The sequence below is a fragment of the Pygoscelis adeliae genome, unplaced genomic scaffold, assembly GCF_000699105.1.
Source record: "Pygoscelis adeliae isolate BGI_AS28 unplaced genomic scaffold, ASM69910v1 Scaffold14, whole genome shotgun sequence".
NCBI lineage: Eukaryota > Metazoa > Chordata > Aves > Sphenisciformes > Spheniscidae > Pygoscelis > Pygoscelis adeliae.
The window spans coordinates 21,104,873-21,121,125 of record NW_008825109.1 but is presented as its reverse complement, the minus strand read 5'-3'; the positions used below and the strand labels follow the sequence as shown (position 1 = coordinate 21,121,125).

Here is a 16,253-nt window from a genome sequence, read left to right as displayed (position 1 = left end):
AGTCTGTAAGAAGGTGTAATATCTTGGGAACTAGAAATGATACAGAACCACTTAACAGAAAGTGTGCAGATCAGCTTAAATACAGACCACAATTTCTCCCACCCTAACATTCAGTTTAAACCCCCTGCCAAGGAGAATGTAGCACAGAAAGGAAATTGAGGGGGCTCAGCCTTTATGGCAGAGGTTTGTTTAAAACAAAGTCGCAGTGGGAGGGTATCCATTAGGACTGAGGTTTCCTGGCAGGGGACAGAATGCTCTGCAGTTACTTTTTGTTTGAGACTTGCTTAAGAAATTTATTTAACATGTTCTTAAAAGTTTAAATAGTCGTTATTAACACCCCCAGTACAAGCTGACATTTGGCCCTTGAGGAGATGCACAGCATGGGTGACTGGCTAAGAACGAGCAACCTGCAAAACCGAAAATTATGTTGTTGGGCTGGGGAGAGCAAGCATGGCTGGAGTGAATTCAAGTCAGAGCTGGTGTTACCTCAAGTTTGCTCATAGTTCATCCCTAATGAAAGAATAAATGTGAAAAGCTTTCAATCAGTACCCTTTGATTCCTACCAGCATTTCTAGGCAGTCACACAATAAGATCTAATTTTGTAAGGGAAGGAAAAGCAGGACGCCACTCGTGTTTGTACAGCTTGTTTAAAATGTGACACCTATTTACTGGTGCATTATTTCCTATTACTCCCGAAGGATGGGTTTAATATTTTCTCGGTGAGGAAATTTTCTACATCGCAAACACAGATCATGGAGAAGTAATATTCCTTTGTGAGAGCAATGAGGTAAAGTCATGAATAATTTAAGGTTTTATGCTTTGGCTTCACCATCCCTTAGAAAGCAGAGTGTCTACTGCTTAGGCAGACAATTTGAAAATATGTTTATCGTTGTGATTCTGGCAACTGAAGGAGGAAGAAGAGGGAGAGGAAGAGGAGGAAGGGGTGGAGGAAGTCATGCCTTACTGCCTGCTGTGTCATTCTCACTGGAGGGTCACGCTGATCGCTGGGGCCATTTCTCCAGGGTCTGCAGGAGGTCAGGAGGGTTCCTGTGGCAGAGGGGGGCACCTGCTCTCTCTAAGATGCCGTGGACAGTGGTGGAGCTTTGAGATTTCTCCTGTTTGCTTAAGATCCAAAATATACTCGGCAGGAGAGGATAGTCTCTCAATCACAAGTTCCAAAATTCTTTTGTTAAAGCTGCTTCTCCGAAGTAGTGTGAGCCCCACCTGAAACACTTACTGTGAAAAGAGCTTGTGGTTCTGGCCTGTCATTAAACACTGAGGAAAGAGTTAACTAAGCCTTACTTCCACGCAAAGTTGCAGAAACCAGTTGCTGTCTTTTTCAAGGGGGACTACATGTCCACATGTAAATATATTGGCCTTAGTCTGGGCCCAAATTATATCCTGGTTAATACTGTGAATTCAGAGCAATGCACTGATCACTTCTAAGACTGATTTCATGTTCATGACAGGAACCTCTGTCTCCCCTGAGCCTACAGCCTAATCAGTACTTTTACTGCTAACAGTTAAAATAAGTTAAAAGATAGCTAGCACTCCACCATTTTTAGTAGAGAAATGCTTAGCATTCTTTGGTTAATCCTTATTTTACCACCTGACTTATTTAATAAATCTAACAAACAGCCTGACTTTTGGGAGAAAGGATTTTTGCTTTAAAGAGTCTTTATAATTTTGGCCAGTGAAAAACATGAGATACATCCACAATATACAAAGAAACTAAATCCCCATATAAAGCACAGGGGTACATGTAGAACAGATGCCTGGAGAAGCTCGGAGAACAGATTCCTGGTAAGTCAAGTAAAGTATCTGAATTATTTGTATTGATTTTTCTAGTAGGAGCATTTGAAAATATCTACTGACCTCAGGCCAAAATGGAAACTCTTGAACAGGCATATAAATGTCATTTTTTGATGATATAAATGCCATATTTTGGAAAGCCAAAACAAAGATGCCCAAATAGAGCAATTATTTAGATTGCTGATTATATATTTGACGTGATTGCGAAAGGTCACTTGTCTCTGGCTGAAGCAAATAGAGACCTGGGATGATCTCATCAGCTGTAAAGCGCAGTTGAGGTCAGGTCTAGTTCATCTATGGAAGGAAGACTTCAAAAGAAGAAAACCTCTCCAGCTGAATTAATGTGATGACTCTCTTTCATCTGAGTCATTACTGATCAATTGCTGCAGCATGCTGTTGAGGGCACTGCACTGTGCTGGGTGGGAGCTGCTGCACAAAGAAGCCATGGCGACCACCATTTTTGGCCACGGGCATTGCTAATAGATGGGGTCTTCGCACACCGGCCTGGTTCACTTGCAGCCGAAGTAATAGCAAGCTCTGAGCCTATATTAGAGCAAAAGGTGCAAGTGGACGTGATTTCTCGTATCTCCTACCTCGTGGTGCCTCGTTGTTGTGCACTATTTAACTGCTACGGTCATGCTATACTTTGGGATGGGTTCCCTGAACATTTAGTCTGCAGACATGTTAATGATGCAGGCGCTGATTAAACAGGAGAGCTTACGTCTATAGATAACAGCAGTATCACAGCATGGCAATTTTAATTAGAGGGACTATATTGTGGCTGCTCTTTGCATGTGTGTAGAGTGGGAAGGGAACCTTGGCTTCCTTCAGGGCAGTTAGGCTCGTTGCATCTCACAAGGATGTGGACAGGGCTCTTGGACAGGTAGCAAATGTTGTTGATGTAACACAACTCTCACATGCATTGGCCAATGGGTGACTGTGGCTGGAGCGCGGACTGCCTCCCAGGGAGAATAAATGTCTGTACTGAGCAGCAGCTCTGTGGTGTCCCAGGTTCCCGATGTCTATGTGTTCCCCACCTGAACACTGCCTGAACCAGGCATTGTTTTCCATTCCCCAGAGTCAGGTAGCCAAGTAAAAATCTGGTTTTATTTGCAGACTTTTCGAGACCCTCCAGTCACTTTTCTGGTCTGTGTTCGGTCTGCTGAATCTCTACGTCACCAACGTAAAAGCCAGACATGAGTTCACAGAATTTGTTGGGGCCACTATGTTTGGGACCTACAACGTCATCTCCCTTGTTGTGCTGCTGAACATGCTCATAGCCATGATGAACAACTCCTACCAGCTCATTGCCGTAAGTTACCTCATTCTCTCTCTTTTTGCTTTTATTTTTCTCCGTGTGCTTCATCTGTTTGGCTTATAACAAGTGTGTATCTTCTGGGATGCTGGAGACTGCTGCCCCCAGTTTTTGACAGCAGATAGTTGGGATTTCTACTCACTAGCCTGAATCATGCTTGCGGAGGAGGTTTTGCTCTGTTTGTAATGTTTCTTAGCTGGAAAAGGCTTACCAGCTGTGATCTGCCCTTGTCTTCTCCTGTAGAGTAACCTCACTGATCACCTTGTCATTAGCAGCTGATTTGCTTTGTAGCAGGGAGGGTATATAAAGGAAAGCCTTCCCACTGCTTCCTGATGTTTGGTTTTAACTTGGGGGGTGGGTGTTGTATTTTTTTTTTTCCTCTCTCCTATTACTGTTTTCTCATTTGAAACCGTTTGTGTCAGGAGCCTGGTCCTGTAATTTCTTATCCCACAGTCTTCCCACTGAAATTAGATCATTTCCATCTGTAACACCAGCCAGTCTCCTGGCAGCTGACTGCAGACCCATAATCTCAGATTCCTGAGTAACCTCAGTGTAGGATGGTTCTGAGCTGAGGCAGCTCAGGGCTGCCAGTTGGCTGTAGAGCCAGTTTCAAACTTAACTTTATCTTCATTGGAATGTTCAAAATTGGTCTCTCTACTGTAATCTCATTCTGTGTACCTAAAAGCCAATCTGTACATTGATGATTAAATTTGTCAACAGATTGAAAACTAAAGCACCATGGCTCTGCATTTTAAGGCTCTTGAAGTAAACTACACAGAAACAGTATGGAAGGAAGCTAAATCTTGTGTGCACAGTACTTCAGGTACACCAGCGGGCACTTACTTTCCAGTTCCGGTGCCTAACATGATAGGTTTAGAGATAGTGAGGTGATGAAGTGTTACATCATCTGTGAACAGAAACAGGAGTTAGGAAAGTCATTTGTGTCCTCAGCTGGTCAGTCAGAAGTACAGGCAGAGTAGAGACTTCCTTCTCTGCTTTGGATGACTCTTGGATTGACTCTAGGAGATAGAGGATAAAACACAGAAAAAAAGAACCAGCACCAGCTCTCCTACTATTTCCATTCCCAACTTCCTGGGGAAATCTCTGGGGAAGTGTATGGGTGAGCTCCTTTCCTGGCTAAAGCACACAGAGGGGAGTATTGAGTTGTCTGCTTGAACAGGTTCCACAACTGCTGTTGATCATCTGCTGATTCAAGTGGCTCCTAAATTCAGTTATCTAGTCAAACTGAGCACAGACCCAGCCAAATCGGTGATACTTTTGGACATCTGATCTTTATCACGTTAAAAAGTATGAGAAAAAACGGCCCATTGACCTTCCAAACGAGGAGAAAAGCAGCTTATCACAAAGGCTGCTTTATCAGTCTGTTTCAATGCTTTAAGTGCTTTCCCTTTGTTCAGTGCTACTCCTCACATTCCAGGGAGACTGGAATGAGGGGCAGAAAACAAAGATACTATCCTTGGCCATTTACTCCCATTCCCCTTCCTTTATTGTCATCAAATAGGCTTGTCACTGACACAACGCCCAAACCTAAGATTGGCATAAGAATAGCAGTATTTGCTATTCACTGGGATACAAACCACTCATCATTCTTTTCCCTGAATAATTTGAGTGATGCAATGACACATTACAAACAATCCCACATGACTCGGAGAGACCCATCATAACAATTAACTGAAGTGAATGGTTCAGAGCGGACCGTTGTATTAATGGTTTTGTATTTGGAGGAGTTGGGAACAGTGAATTGCTCCATCAGAAAGTATGCTTGTGAGAAACCTGAGGGTAAAGGACTGAACTCACCAGATAACGTAGGCATAACACGCAATTCAGCGTGCAGCATGAGCTCCCTACTCAGAAGAATGACAGTGAAAATGCTACAGGATACTTCTTTGTCACTTAAGCTGTCATACTGCAATTGCTATTGAGAACAGTGCCTTCCCTTCTCGGGAAGGCAAGAGGCAGTCACTTCCAGCCTCTCCTCGTGCAGTGCATGCAGCTTGTTTTCTGAAGCTAATATTTCTGCGTGCTCACAGCATTCTCTCAGGGACAAGTTTTCTTCATGTGTCTTCTAAGGGCAAACATCTTCCTTGAAGAAAACAACTCATTAATAAATGTTGAGCTTTACAACTGTGGGTCATTTTTTAACCTCCTGTAATCAGGGCTACCCCTTTCTGAGTCACAGTAGACTGGTTGCTAGACTGGACATTTCTTCCTCCTGGTATTTATGTTACATTGAATACACGTGAAATGACAGCATCCCAGGGAGGGCGGAGGGGAAGGGACCAAGAAGCCCTTGGGGCGGGGTGAAGGTCTTCTCAAATACATTGGTAGGAAATCTTGTGCCATGTGCAGAACTCTGCAGAGAAATAAAATGAGCTAGACATCAGGGATGAGAGTGCATCTCTGCTTGTTGATCCCTGCAGTCAGGACAGCTTAATTAATTCCCCTTGTTAATAAGCCAGTGGCACTGCTGCAATGCAAACAGTCTTTATCCCCTCCTTTCTTCCAGGGACAAATACGTTAATGCATTTGTAGCAGTTACTCTTCGGGTTAGCTTTTCCCCATTGTCTCATATATACATGAATTTCTGCTGCGAGGGTAGAGAAAGGAGAATCTAAGCTGCTCTTTCTTTGCTCTTCGTTGTGCCGCCCCAGTATGGGGGTTAGGGCTTGGTAGTTAATTAAGCACTGCAGGCACACAGCATGAAACCACAAGGTATCTGTGGAAGACGGAGCAAGGCAAGCAAAGAGTAAAACCTCCACACAGCTTTGAGTGATTCCTGACTCACAGAAGGAAGAATTTTTCTGCCGTAATTTTGTTGGTTTTTTACTAAGCTATTTCAGACTTCAATAAATACATTTTCCTAGGGGTACCCTGAAGCAGTTTCAATATTGATTTTTTTCACACAGCCCAAGAGCTGGTTATGGGAGGTGCTGTGTTTCACCGACAAAGCAAACAAAATCCAAATGCACACCAAAATTTCCATACGCTTTGCGCTGTTTCAATATGTGAAGATCAGAATGTTCTATACAAGCAGCACAGAATGAAACTGGATGTTATGCGCTGCCGGGTCTCTCATCTCAATACCTTCCCAGACGTGACAGAAATACCATCACCTGATGAATAGAAGAGGAATATGTCACGATGACAAGAGGAAGGACAATGGAACTTATCTGAGAGTAGCCAGGTGGCTCCATCATTTGTAAGTGGCAGAAAGTAACAGAGTGGGTAATGAGGACACTTTATGTGAGAGGCTATTTCTCATAGGATTGCCACTTGGCTGCATCTGAAGTTACACAATCCTTCTGCCAGTTCGTAATTTTTTCAGAACCATGCGATAGTGGGTGTTACTGGGGGTCCTAGGGAGCAGGTGCATTTTGGCCTTTCTGGTGCCCTAGTGTGCAGGTATATTTTGCAAGGATTTAGCAATCTACGCAGATTTTCTGAAAGCATGTTCCTCATGGACACATCCGTGATATTCTGGGAAGTCACGCAGGAATTAGTCACTGGAACTGTACCAACAGTTCTGACTCTGCAGCCGCAGGAGCAATGGGAAGCAAGAGCAAGGGAAGAACGGCAGCTAAGGCCCATCTGCAGGAGGAGAACCGTAGGGCTGTGAACTCGTCATCTGAGTTCCAGGTGAGTTAGAGCGATAAGTGGCGCACAACAGCACTAGGCATCCCACTGACATATTAAGGAGAGATGTAAGCACTTGCAGCTTTCAGATGTTTTAGGAAAGTACAACGATGCTTAATACTTCAGGGATAGCGTCACACCAAAGTAGGTCTGAGAAAAATTACCTCTAACTACTGTGGATGAAAGTGAAGGTGTTACAGCTTCAGGTGTGTAATACATGGTGTACGTGTGGTGTTTGAGTAATGATCACTCCAGCAGTATGTATTAAGTTACAACATTGTTTTGTATATTGTATTTTGTATCCTCCTGTTGGTTTGTATGTCTGTTATTTCAAGCTAGTTCATCTCAGACAGCTGTTACTGCGAAAGACAGCTGCATGTTTAATTTTTTTAAGTGTATCTCTGCGAGTAGCGTGTATGACCAAACTGAAACACAGTTGCCAGTGGTCGGACTGGAGAAATTAGGACACTGGACACCAAACTAGGAGTGCAGTTTTAAATGATGGAATGAAATGGAGTGGCTTAGCACATATTGTGGAGGACAAGAATGAAAATGATAAATATTTTGCATAGCAAAACAAAAGCTGTACAGTAAACAGAAACAGTTGGTATGCACAGCTAAAAATAAGTGGTCGCTTTCAGGAAATTTTGACTGTAAGTGTAGGGATGTTGTACATGAAATTTTGTCCATTTTTGCAAAGTGGAGAGCTTAAAAATTAAAGCACAGAGGAACATAAAGATTTTTCAGCTCCCTATTGTATTGTTTCCAAGATGACTTTGGATTTCCCCCAGGAAGTAGTATCAAACTTTTCCTGATCTACAAAGCACAAGAATTCATCTAGTTTTCTGCACCAGTTGAACTCCCTCAGCACCATGGCAGTAATTGCTACCCAGTTTAATTCACAACAGCAGCAGAAATTCTCTTCCCGACTGTGATCCATGACCCCTAGGACTGTCAAAAAAATGTTGCACCTCCTCTGCTTGCATGACCTGCACAGTTATTACTTGGTGGTTTTGCTAAGGAAGAATTTTACGAATCAATAGACTTAGTTCAAGATACACAGCTGGACAGTCCCTGCATGTGGCAGGTTTTGGGGTGGTAGATTGTCCCCCTGTAGAGGTAAGGCCAGCTCCAAAGCCTGGACTCAAATCTAAGCTATTGTAAAGCATCAGGAAGTGTTCATCTCACAAGTCCCATTGCAGAACCATTAATTTGAGTTTCTTAGGAGAAATTGAGATGTGTTTGTTTTTTAACTCTGTCATACAGAAGGAAATGAAATTATCCTCTTGTTATACTCTTGTTGCCAATATGAGCTGGGATTAATGTCTCTTGAAGGTTTTTATGGTGTAGCAACACAACTAGGCTCTAGAAAGGGGATTAAATGGCTCCTCTTTGGTTCGCCAGCTGAATAAAATATCACTGTTTGTCCCCCAGTTTCATGGCCCTCAGGGGCTCCAGCTGACCAACATACACATCCTGCTGGTCACTGCCCATGTGCAGACCCCGTGTTCTGGGTGCAGGTAATACCCTCGAGTCTTTTCTTCATTCTACAGTGCAACTGTAATTACCCAAATCTCAATTACTGTGCTCCCAAAACCCATCCGTGTCATCAGTAATAATTAATTGAAATCGCAAATTCTCCTGAACTTACTCGGTGCCTTTTGTGACATTTGGACAGACAGATTTCTGTTACGTTTCCCCACGGAGTGTGATACGTGTGAAGAAATGCCGGACCCCTGCTCTCTAGTTCCCTCCTGCGTAGCTGTAGCACATCTTTAGAGGAGCAGGATTGATTCCCAAGGCTGGGTGCTTTCTCTGGAGCTTGTGGCTGGATGTGGGGGACTCCCAACAGATTTTTATTTGAAAGTGAAGGGAAATATGTTGCAGCAGTGGTGTGCCGTGATGCTACCATACAGCGAGAAGCCTGTGTGTGAAATTAGCCCTGGAGCCTTGCTCTAGACTGGCAGGCAGCTTAATTGCTTTTTGTTAGCAAGCTAAAGTATTCATTTGAAGGTGTAGAACTGTTTGTCTTTTTGCTGGCTTTGGCCTAATTACATATAACCCATGGACTTGAATCAAGTTGTTAATATTCATCTGGTGTTTGCAGAGCCTCTAAATGGAAGCACTCGATGTGCTCTGACTTCACATGCCGCATCTTTCTTCTGTTGTCAGACTAGACAAAACTAATTCTCCATCCTAGCGCCCAATCCTGCAAACCCCTGCTCATATGACCACTGTCAGCAGGATCAGAAGGTTAATCCTTTTTGTTGATTTTAATCTTTGAAAACCCAGATATTTATCTGACCCTGTGTACCACCATGGCCAAACCACTCATGGCTTATTCAGAGGAGCAGAAACATTACATTTAAGTAAAAAACAAGATGAGCTTGCAATCTGTAGTTGACCCCTGGCTGATTTAAGATATTACAGGGAATTTGCTGGCATTTATACGGGTGCGTTCTCTTTTCTTTGGTGTAGTTAACACAACAGTGCCCTGCATGACAGGTCAATAATTCTCTGCCCATTACGTGCGAAGCAGCGCAGCAAGGTTTGCTCCTGCTACATGATAGAAGTTGAAGTATCCAGATGGAACCACGTAGGTTGCAGCCCCCTGCATTACCCCATCTTTTATTTAGGCCTGACAAGCTCAATTAGCATTAGCTTGTGCTTCTGCATCGAGGGGACTTCTGTTAAAAAGGCAGAAGAAAAGAGGAAAAGTGAAAGATAAAGGAAAAATATTACTGAGGAAAAAGCAGTGAAAAACTAAAAGGGATTTATCTGGGAAGAGCTTTCACCCAATATGAGCACTGGGAACAGCTATATTAAGAATCCTCTGAAACGTGACTTTTTAGATGCCAGTGCTTCACAGATTTCCTTTTCAACACGCTGCAATCTAGCAAATAAGTTGGTGCTGATTATATTGGTGAAACAGGATACACACAACTCCAATTAAACGGGAAGATGTCTAATAACCTGGATGCTGTGCTGTGGCTCCTCGTCTGCATTTCTGTTCTCCGGTCTGGTCCACCGCAGCTCCTCAGCTGCAGACCCTGCTCTCAGAATCTGGGGAAGAAACAGGGGCTTCGTCTCCTGAATAAGCGCTATCTGTACGGCTCAAGATTCACTTAGAGACTTGAGCGATCTTACCCGTTTATAATGGTTCCCTTTCTTTTGGCTCAAGGATATATTTAAACAATTGGGATGTTTAGCTAGTATTTTTCATTTTTTGAGCATTTTTTTCAATTTTTGGCAGCTAAGCTCATGCACTGCATTTAAGTGACTATGCAAGCAGGCTGACTTCCACCTGCTTCTCCCACTGGTGCTATGAGCTTGACAGACTCAGTAAAAGACATAGTCCAGCTCCACTCCTTCGCTGAGGAAAGGCAATTTATGACCAGTCATAAAAGAGCAAAATACTAAAGTGTTTGGTACCTGAATACATGTACATGGTTTCATTGCTTAACTATGGAAGTTTGGGAATGATCATTTCATTCTTTTGGTTACTTGAGGAAGGGATATCAGGGCTGTGTATGTATGTGCATAAAAAGGCTGTAAAGCCTAAGGAGACACAGTGAGGCTCAGAGCTTTGATTCAGAGAAATTCCAGCAACACATGAAAACAGCTCCCACGGTCAGACCAGTAATGAATTTACTGTGTTACTACCTGTCTGGCCAGCTCGATGCAACCAGATATTCTGGTTAACATTTTTGTAGCACAGGAGTCAGTGGCAAAGACCATCAAATGTGCTTTGTGATTACTCATAATCAGAGTTGAGATCTAAAAGTTACCAATGGCCCCAAATAACACATTAAATAAACTGTTAGACCTTTAAATACCTTTGTCGCAGCTGACATCACATTTTGCAGCTGAAATCACATCCTTAGAATGGCACAGGCTGGATCCTGGGATCTGAAATTCACATGTGGATCCAAAGTGGGGTTTTTCTTCTTAGGACTAATTTCTCTTGGAAAAAAAAAGAAACAAGAAATAAATAAAGAAGGGTACAGAGAAGTACCTGAATCTCCTTTGTATCTGGCTCCCACCAGTCTAGCAAGAAATTTCAAGACATTTCTTCTTCCTTGGAAGACTCAAATCCCAGGCTGACCAGCTCTGCAGAAAAAAATCAAAGATAATATTCTGGAAATAGTGCAAGTAGAAATGAGGCAAAATTGCTCTTTTTTGCCACGGTACTCAGAGATTCATCAACACTCAAGCACTTTGGGTTAGACATACCTTCCCAGCCCACCGTTTCTCTATGGGCACGTGTGAATTACTTGATTTTGACTTGGCTGGACGTAGTTAACATTATCAGCAGAGATGCACCTTGTCTCTCTGAGCATGAAAAGAGGCTCTTAGCAGGCAGTGATAAAGGAGAGAGAATGGATGGCAGGAAGAACAAAGCTTTAGTGATATCTTTCTCATTGTTTCTTCCTTCTGAAGCTTTTTACTATTTGTCTGCATGACCTTCCTATTGCTCTGATTTATTTGACTATTAAAATAAAAACTGAACTTTACTAGAATGTGACTGAAGGAAAAAAAAAGGTGTCAGTTCAAATAATTTAACTGCACTAAAACCAGCACAATCTGCAGTTCTCTCTGTTTTCTCAAATGTAATATTCCCTAGCCTTCTCATTAGCTATCATTGTTTCCATCCAATATGCTGGTGGGAGATGAAAGTTAATTGATATATATAACCTAAATCCATTGTGGAATGTAATGCATTGCAAGCTATAACAAAAAAATTAATTATTAATATATTCTGCACGTGGAAGATATAAATAGCAGAGTTGCTAAAGCATGCATTTTCCAAGTACAAACTGATTCCCCGGAGCTGGGAAAATCAGCCAACTTGCAGCATGGAGGTCCGTTCTGGGGAAGCGATGGCCAGTGCAACAGCTCATCTAATAGGTCTGCTGTGGTGTCACTCAGAAGTGAATGCCCGTGCTCTTCACTTGACCTTGCGTCTTCAGAAGCCATTAGTGATTTTCTTTTCCATTGCAACCAGTGACCTACCCCATTTCCATAATTTCCGAGCCTCTTTGGCTACGCTCCAAAGATGGAGCCCTTTATCCATCTTATTATAAAACGCAGTCACCGTCCTATATGTCTTGTTGAAACTGAACTGGCCATTCCCTTGATCTGTTCAAAGTGATGGACCTCGGACACTGCAAAATGAAGGAAGCTTTTCCTAACTTCCTCTGTTACAGTGTATTCTTTTATGGGCTCTACCATGACTGGGATCTTCATCCAGCTTTCAAGTTTTTAAGGCTCGCAATCCCATTGATGGCTTATCTGAAATGTCTGCTATGTAAAAAGTTAGATTTTGGGTTTTTCTCCCTTGTGCTCTGTTTGATTTCCTCACCTACGAGCCTTGCTGCCTTCTGCCTTTTACCAGATAAGGATAGCTTTTTTCTGAAATCAAGACTTTACCTGTATCCTGGCCCAAGAATTCTCTTTTCTTGTATCCCAGTGCTGGTATTTATTTATGAGTATTTCTTCAGGACCTGCCTATGCTTCATGTACGTCCTTTTTCTTTTCTGTGCTGGAGCCAGAAGGCGCCCCACATCCTCGGCCGAGCTGCTGCCCGGGGAGCAGCTCTCCCTCCCCACACCGCATGCCCTGCCCTTGCCCATTTGCCTGCGGTGTTGCAGGCTCGTGCATGGGGTTTGCTTTGCGGCTCTCCGAGCATGTTTTCCCTCACATCTGGGCGCTCCTTCGCTTTGTATGTGCTGGTTTGTGTCTGCCGTGGGCTTGTTCTCCCCAGGGCATTGCCACACGCTCCTCTTCAAAGCCGTGTGTGGTCGGCGTGGGGCCACTGCAGCCGCCCGTCTGGTCGCTGATCAGGATTCCGTTTGCTTTACCCAGTGCAGCGTGTGATTTTGTGCTAGACAATACTTTCATCTCTTCTCTGGCTGCCTCATTCCCTGACTGTTCTAATTGCTTTTTCTAATGCTAGATTGTCCTCGTAGTAATTTTTCTTGTATTATTTTTGAGATTGATCCTATTAAGTTCTTATCCTTCAGTGTGTCATCCCCAGCTTTGAAAGCAGTCATTTGTTGTCAGCTGCAGCTGAATTACCTATGCATTAATTGCCTTTGGAGGTCCCTGCTTTTTCTTATAGACATTTTTTTCTTTCTATGACATATTTTTCTTTGAAAAATATTAAGCATCGTTTACCTCAAATAGCCTGCTTGGATTTTTGCTGCTTGCTTCTCTGGGCTTGTCATTAAACCCCCAAGCTCTGCTGATGTTATTACCAGTTTGTCCAAAACATATTACAAAATTAACAGCTTTGAAACTGCACAAGAGTCGTCTGTGTCGGGTTCTGTAAAGATTAACGTTCTCCTGACCCTCTTTCTGCAATGCTTTCGGTTCAGGACACACAAGGGTGTATTTCTTGTGCTAGCCTGCTTGAAAGCCATTGCTGATACATTTTCTGTGCTGTTTCCTGCTCTGGGTTTAGCAAAAAGCAATAAAGAGGCACGTGAGATAGAAATGTACTAAATAGAGTTTAATGACTTTTCCTACACTATGCAGCGCAGCTAATTACACAGCAAAAAAGCACCTTTGAAGTTCCTGTGCCTCTCAGGCAACAAGCCTCCCTTACTCAATAGGCTGCAAATAAGATATGTCAGTGAGCACCTTTTAAAGGTGAACACTGCACCTCCTCCTTCCTTCCTAGAGGAAAGTACTACAGCTTGGGCACTTCCTAACCTTGTGGGGCTGCTGCTGGCACCTCCTGGGACAGCAGCAGAGAGCAGTCCTGCTACTCCTGATGCAGAAATCACGCCGGCTTCTGCCAGTGTTCCCGGCACAACGGGAAAGCTTCCCATGCCTCCTTCTGAAGCACTCAGCCACGGCTAGACAGCCTGGTCCTGAGGGCATTGTCACAGCCATCTATATCTGCATGTGACAGGCAGCAGCCTGATTTCCAGCTTAGCCCACTGACTGTTGTATGATAAAGCACAAGAAAGGCACACGCAGCCCTTTTTGTGTCAGCTAGAAAGATGCTAGATGTCTTTATACATTATTCTTTCCAAATGGGCGTGGGGAAGATTTGCACCCCAGGACCACACTTCTTCCCTCTTGTTAGATGAAGGGGCAGAAGCCCTTGTGCACCTCTGTGTAGCACAGAGGAGCTTCGGTAACTCATTGTCTTGTGATTGTTTTGCAGTGGAAAAGTTTGAAGATCTCGGAGTGCCGGCTGCCGAGCGTTACCGTCATCTCAGCATTATGTTTTAGCTGAGTGTTTGTACCAGGCTCTACACCATCCTAAACCAGAGCTAACCACCGCGTGCAACAGCAGAGTGCTGTTTCAGCCTATCATCAGCCCTGAGCTAACGTAAACTCAGGACTGTCCCAGTAGTTTCAGGGATGCTAATTCAAGAGTCACGAGATCGGGCTCCCAATTTGCCGCAGGCTTCCCACAGGACAGCCCTGTGCTTCAGCTCCTATGTGCTAAGTTAAAAGTAACAGCGTTTTCCTCCATCAGCTTTCCAGCCACGAGGGAGCTGAAATACTAAACACATGAAGAGGCTGAGGAACCTGGAGGCTGCGGCACCGGTAGCCATCTCATACAGAGAACTGAAACAGTCTTCCATTGCTGGGGCTCTGCTGGCTGGGTCAGTACCAGCTGAGAAGCTGGCCGTTATTTGGCAAAGTCTGATCTAAACCATATGGCCCAGCAAGGAGATGGTGATGGAAATCTTTACAAAAAACATTTCACAAAATGTAAACAACAGATTTTCTACACAGAGATAAAGATGGAGATTAATGCTTGACTTATCCTGGATAATTAGTGTAGCAGGTAATTATTTGAAATCTGGCACATCTGTGAATACATCACTTTTTGACTGAATTAGAAAATCCTCGCAACTGCTACAGTAAGATGGTTTCAGCAATCCCACGGGGAAATCTTTATGGGAGATTAATTATCACTTCAAATGGCAGAGATTTGCAAGAGGATTATGTGGCCAGTATGACACATTCCCATTGTGATAGTAAGTGATACAGTTTTTTTTCCTCACAAAGAAGCCGAGAGCTGGTTTCTTTGATTTCATGTGTTCTTTGAGCTTGAGGGCTCGGCCCTCTTAGAAGTAGAGTGTTTTATAGCTGAAATGATGAGCAGTGCTTGAAAGAGAACGGTGACAAGAACAAGGGCAAGAGCAACAGGAGCTCAAAGAGAGGACAGTGAAATCCAAACTTTGATTTAAATTCCTAAAGCAACAAGGTCACACTTGCAAAGCTAGTGGATATGTTTCTTTAGCTTATTATAAATGTTACCAAAAAGTTGTCATCTAAGAACATTCTATGAGACAGCACAGGTCTGTGAGGATCCTGTCCTCGCTGCGCAGTGGGTCTGCTCGAAGCTCCTCACCACGGCAGAGCGCTGCAGGGCACATCTTGCACCGCTGAGCTCCCCTTGGTGCGTGCCCTCTGCCAGCGCTCCCCGTGCAGGGGCAGAGCACCTGCGCTTCCTCCAGTCCTCTCTTAGGAAACCCATTTCTATCAAAGCCTCCCAGGGTTCCATCCGTGCTGGCTGTCCCTGGGAGCAGGCTCCAACATGCCATCTCCTGTGACCCATCTCTGTAAATCAGCGGCTAGTGCAGCACCACTACGGGTGGCACCGAACCTTCCAGCAGGAGGTCCGGGCTTGTCCATCGCTGCATAGCTTTGCGGGGTGTGTGGTGGCCAGGCCCAGTCTGAGCAAGGGAAGGGCCCTCAGGTTGGACTCTCGCTGTAGTGAGCTCGCTTTGAGCGTTCACCTACATGCAATCTTTGCGACAGCTTTGATGCAAAGCAGGCTCAGGCAGCTCTCAAAAACGTAAAGCTTGCCCAGTGGCCTGCAGTCACTGGTGAGATGCACCAAAAACCTGGAGCATGTCTCGTGGTCCACGGGGCCACGTTCACAGCCAGTGCAATGACTGATGTACTGGCTGTAACTCACGAGTGCTTCAGGTTTGAATTGGCTATCGAATGATTGCTGAAGCATGGTACTCTTGGTACTCAACACAGGGAGGTGAGTTAGGAAAGCTGTAGTTTTGTGTGCAGATTTCACTGCTTACAGCACTAAAGAGAGCTCTAACCAAGAAAATGGTGGTTTCCTGGCACACAAAGACATTCTCAGTAAAATTGAAATGTGTCTTTGCTATATATTGCCAACACAAAACTGCTGCCAGGAGCTCTCATCTGATTTGCTCAGGTTCTCAATATATCAAGGTGAATAATTGAGACAGGCTAAGTTTGTAAACCCTAGGGAATTCACAGCAATAGAAAAGAGAGAGAAAGAGAAAGAAAAGATACTTTGAGCTTTGCACAGAGGGACTGTCTTTTAAAAGAGGTTATATTGCCACTTGTTGACTGAGTCTGCACAGGAAGAAATACAGGTGGGGCTGAAGCCAGCATCCACCAGCCTCACCCACAGGCACATTTAGATCAACAGGGATTTGTTCAGACCAACCACAAAACTTAC

General features: G+C 43.9%; 1 protein-coding gene across 1 annotated transcript in view; it reads left to right on the top strand.

The window, feature by feature from the left end:
• The window catches only part of TRPC5 (transient receptor potential cation channel, subfamily C, member 5), a 62,569-nt gene that overhangs the window by 39,001 nt on the left and 7,315 nt on the right, over positions 1-16,253 (top strand). Inside the window, exon 6 of the mRNA XM_009327843.1 lies at positions 2,929-3,124. Within this exon, the coding sequence (XP_009326118.1) occupies positions 2,929-3,124 (196 nt within the window). The remainder of the gene's footprint in view (positions 1-2,928; positions 3,125-16,253) is intronic.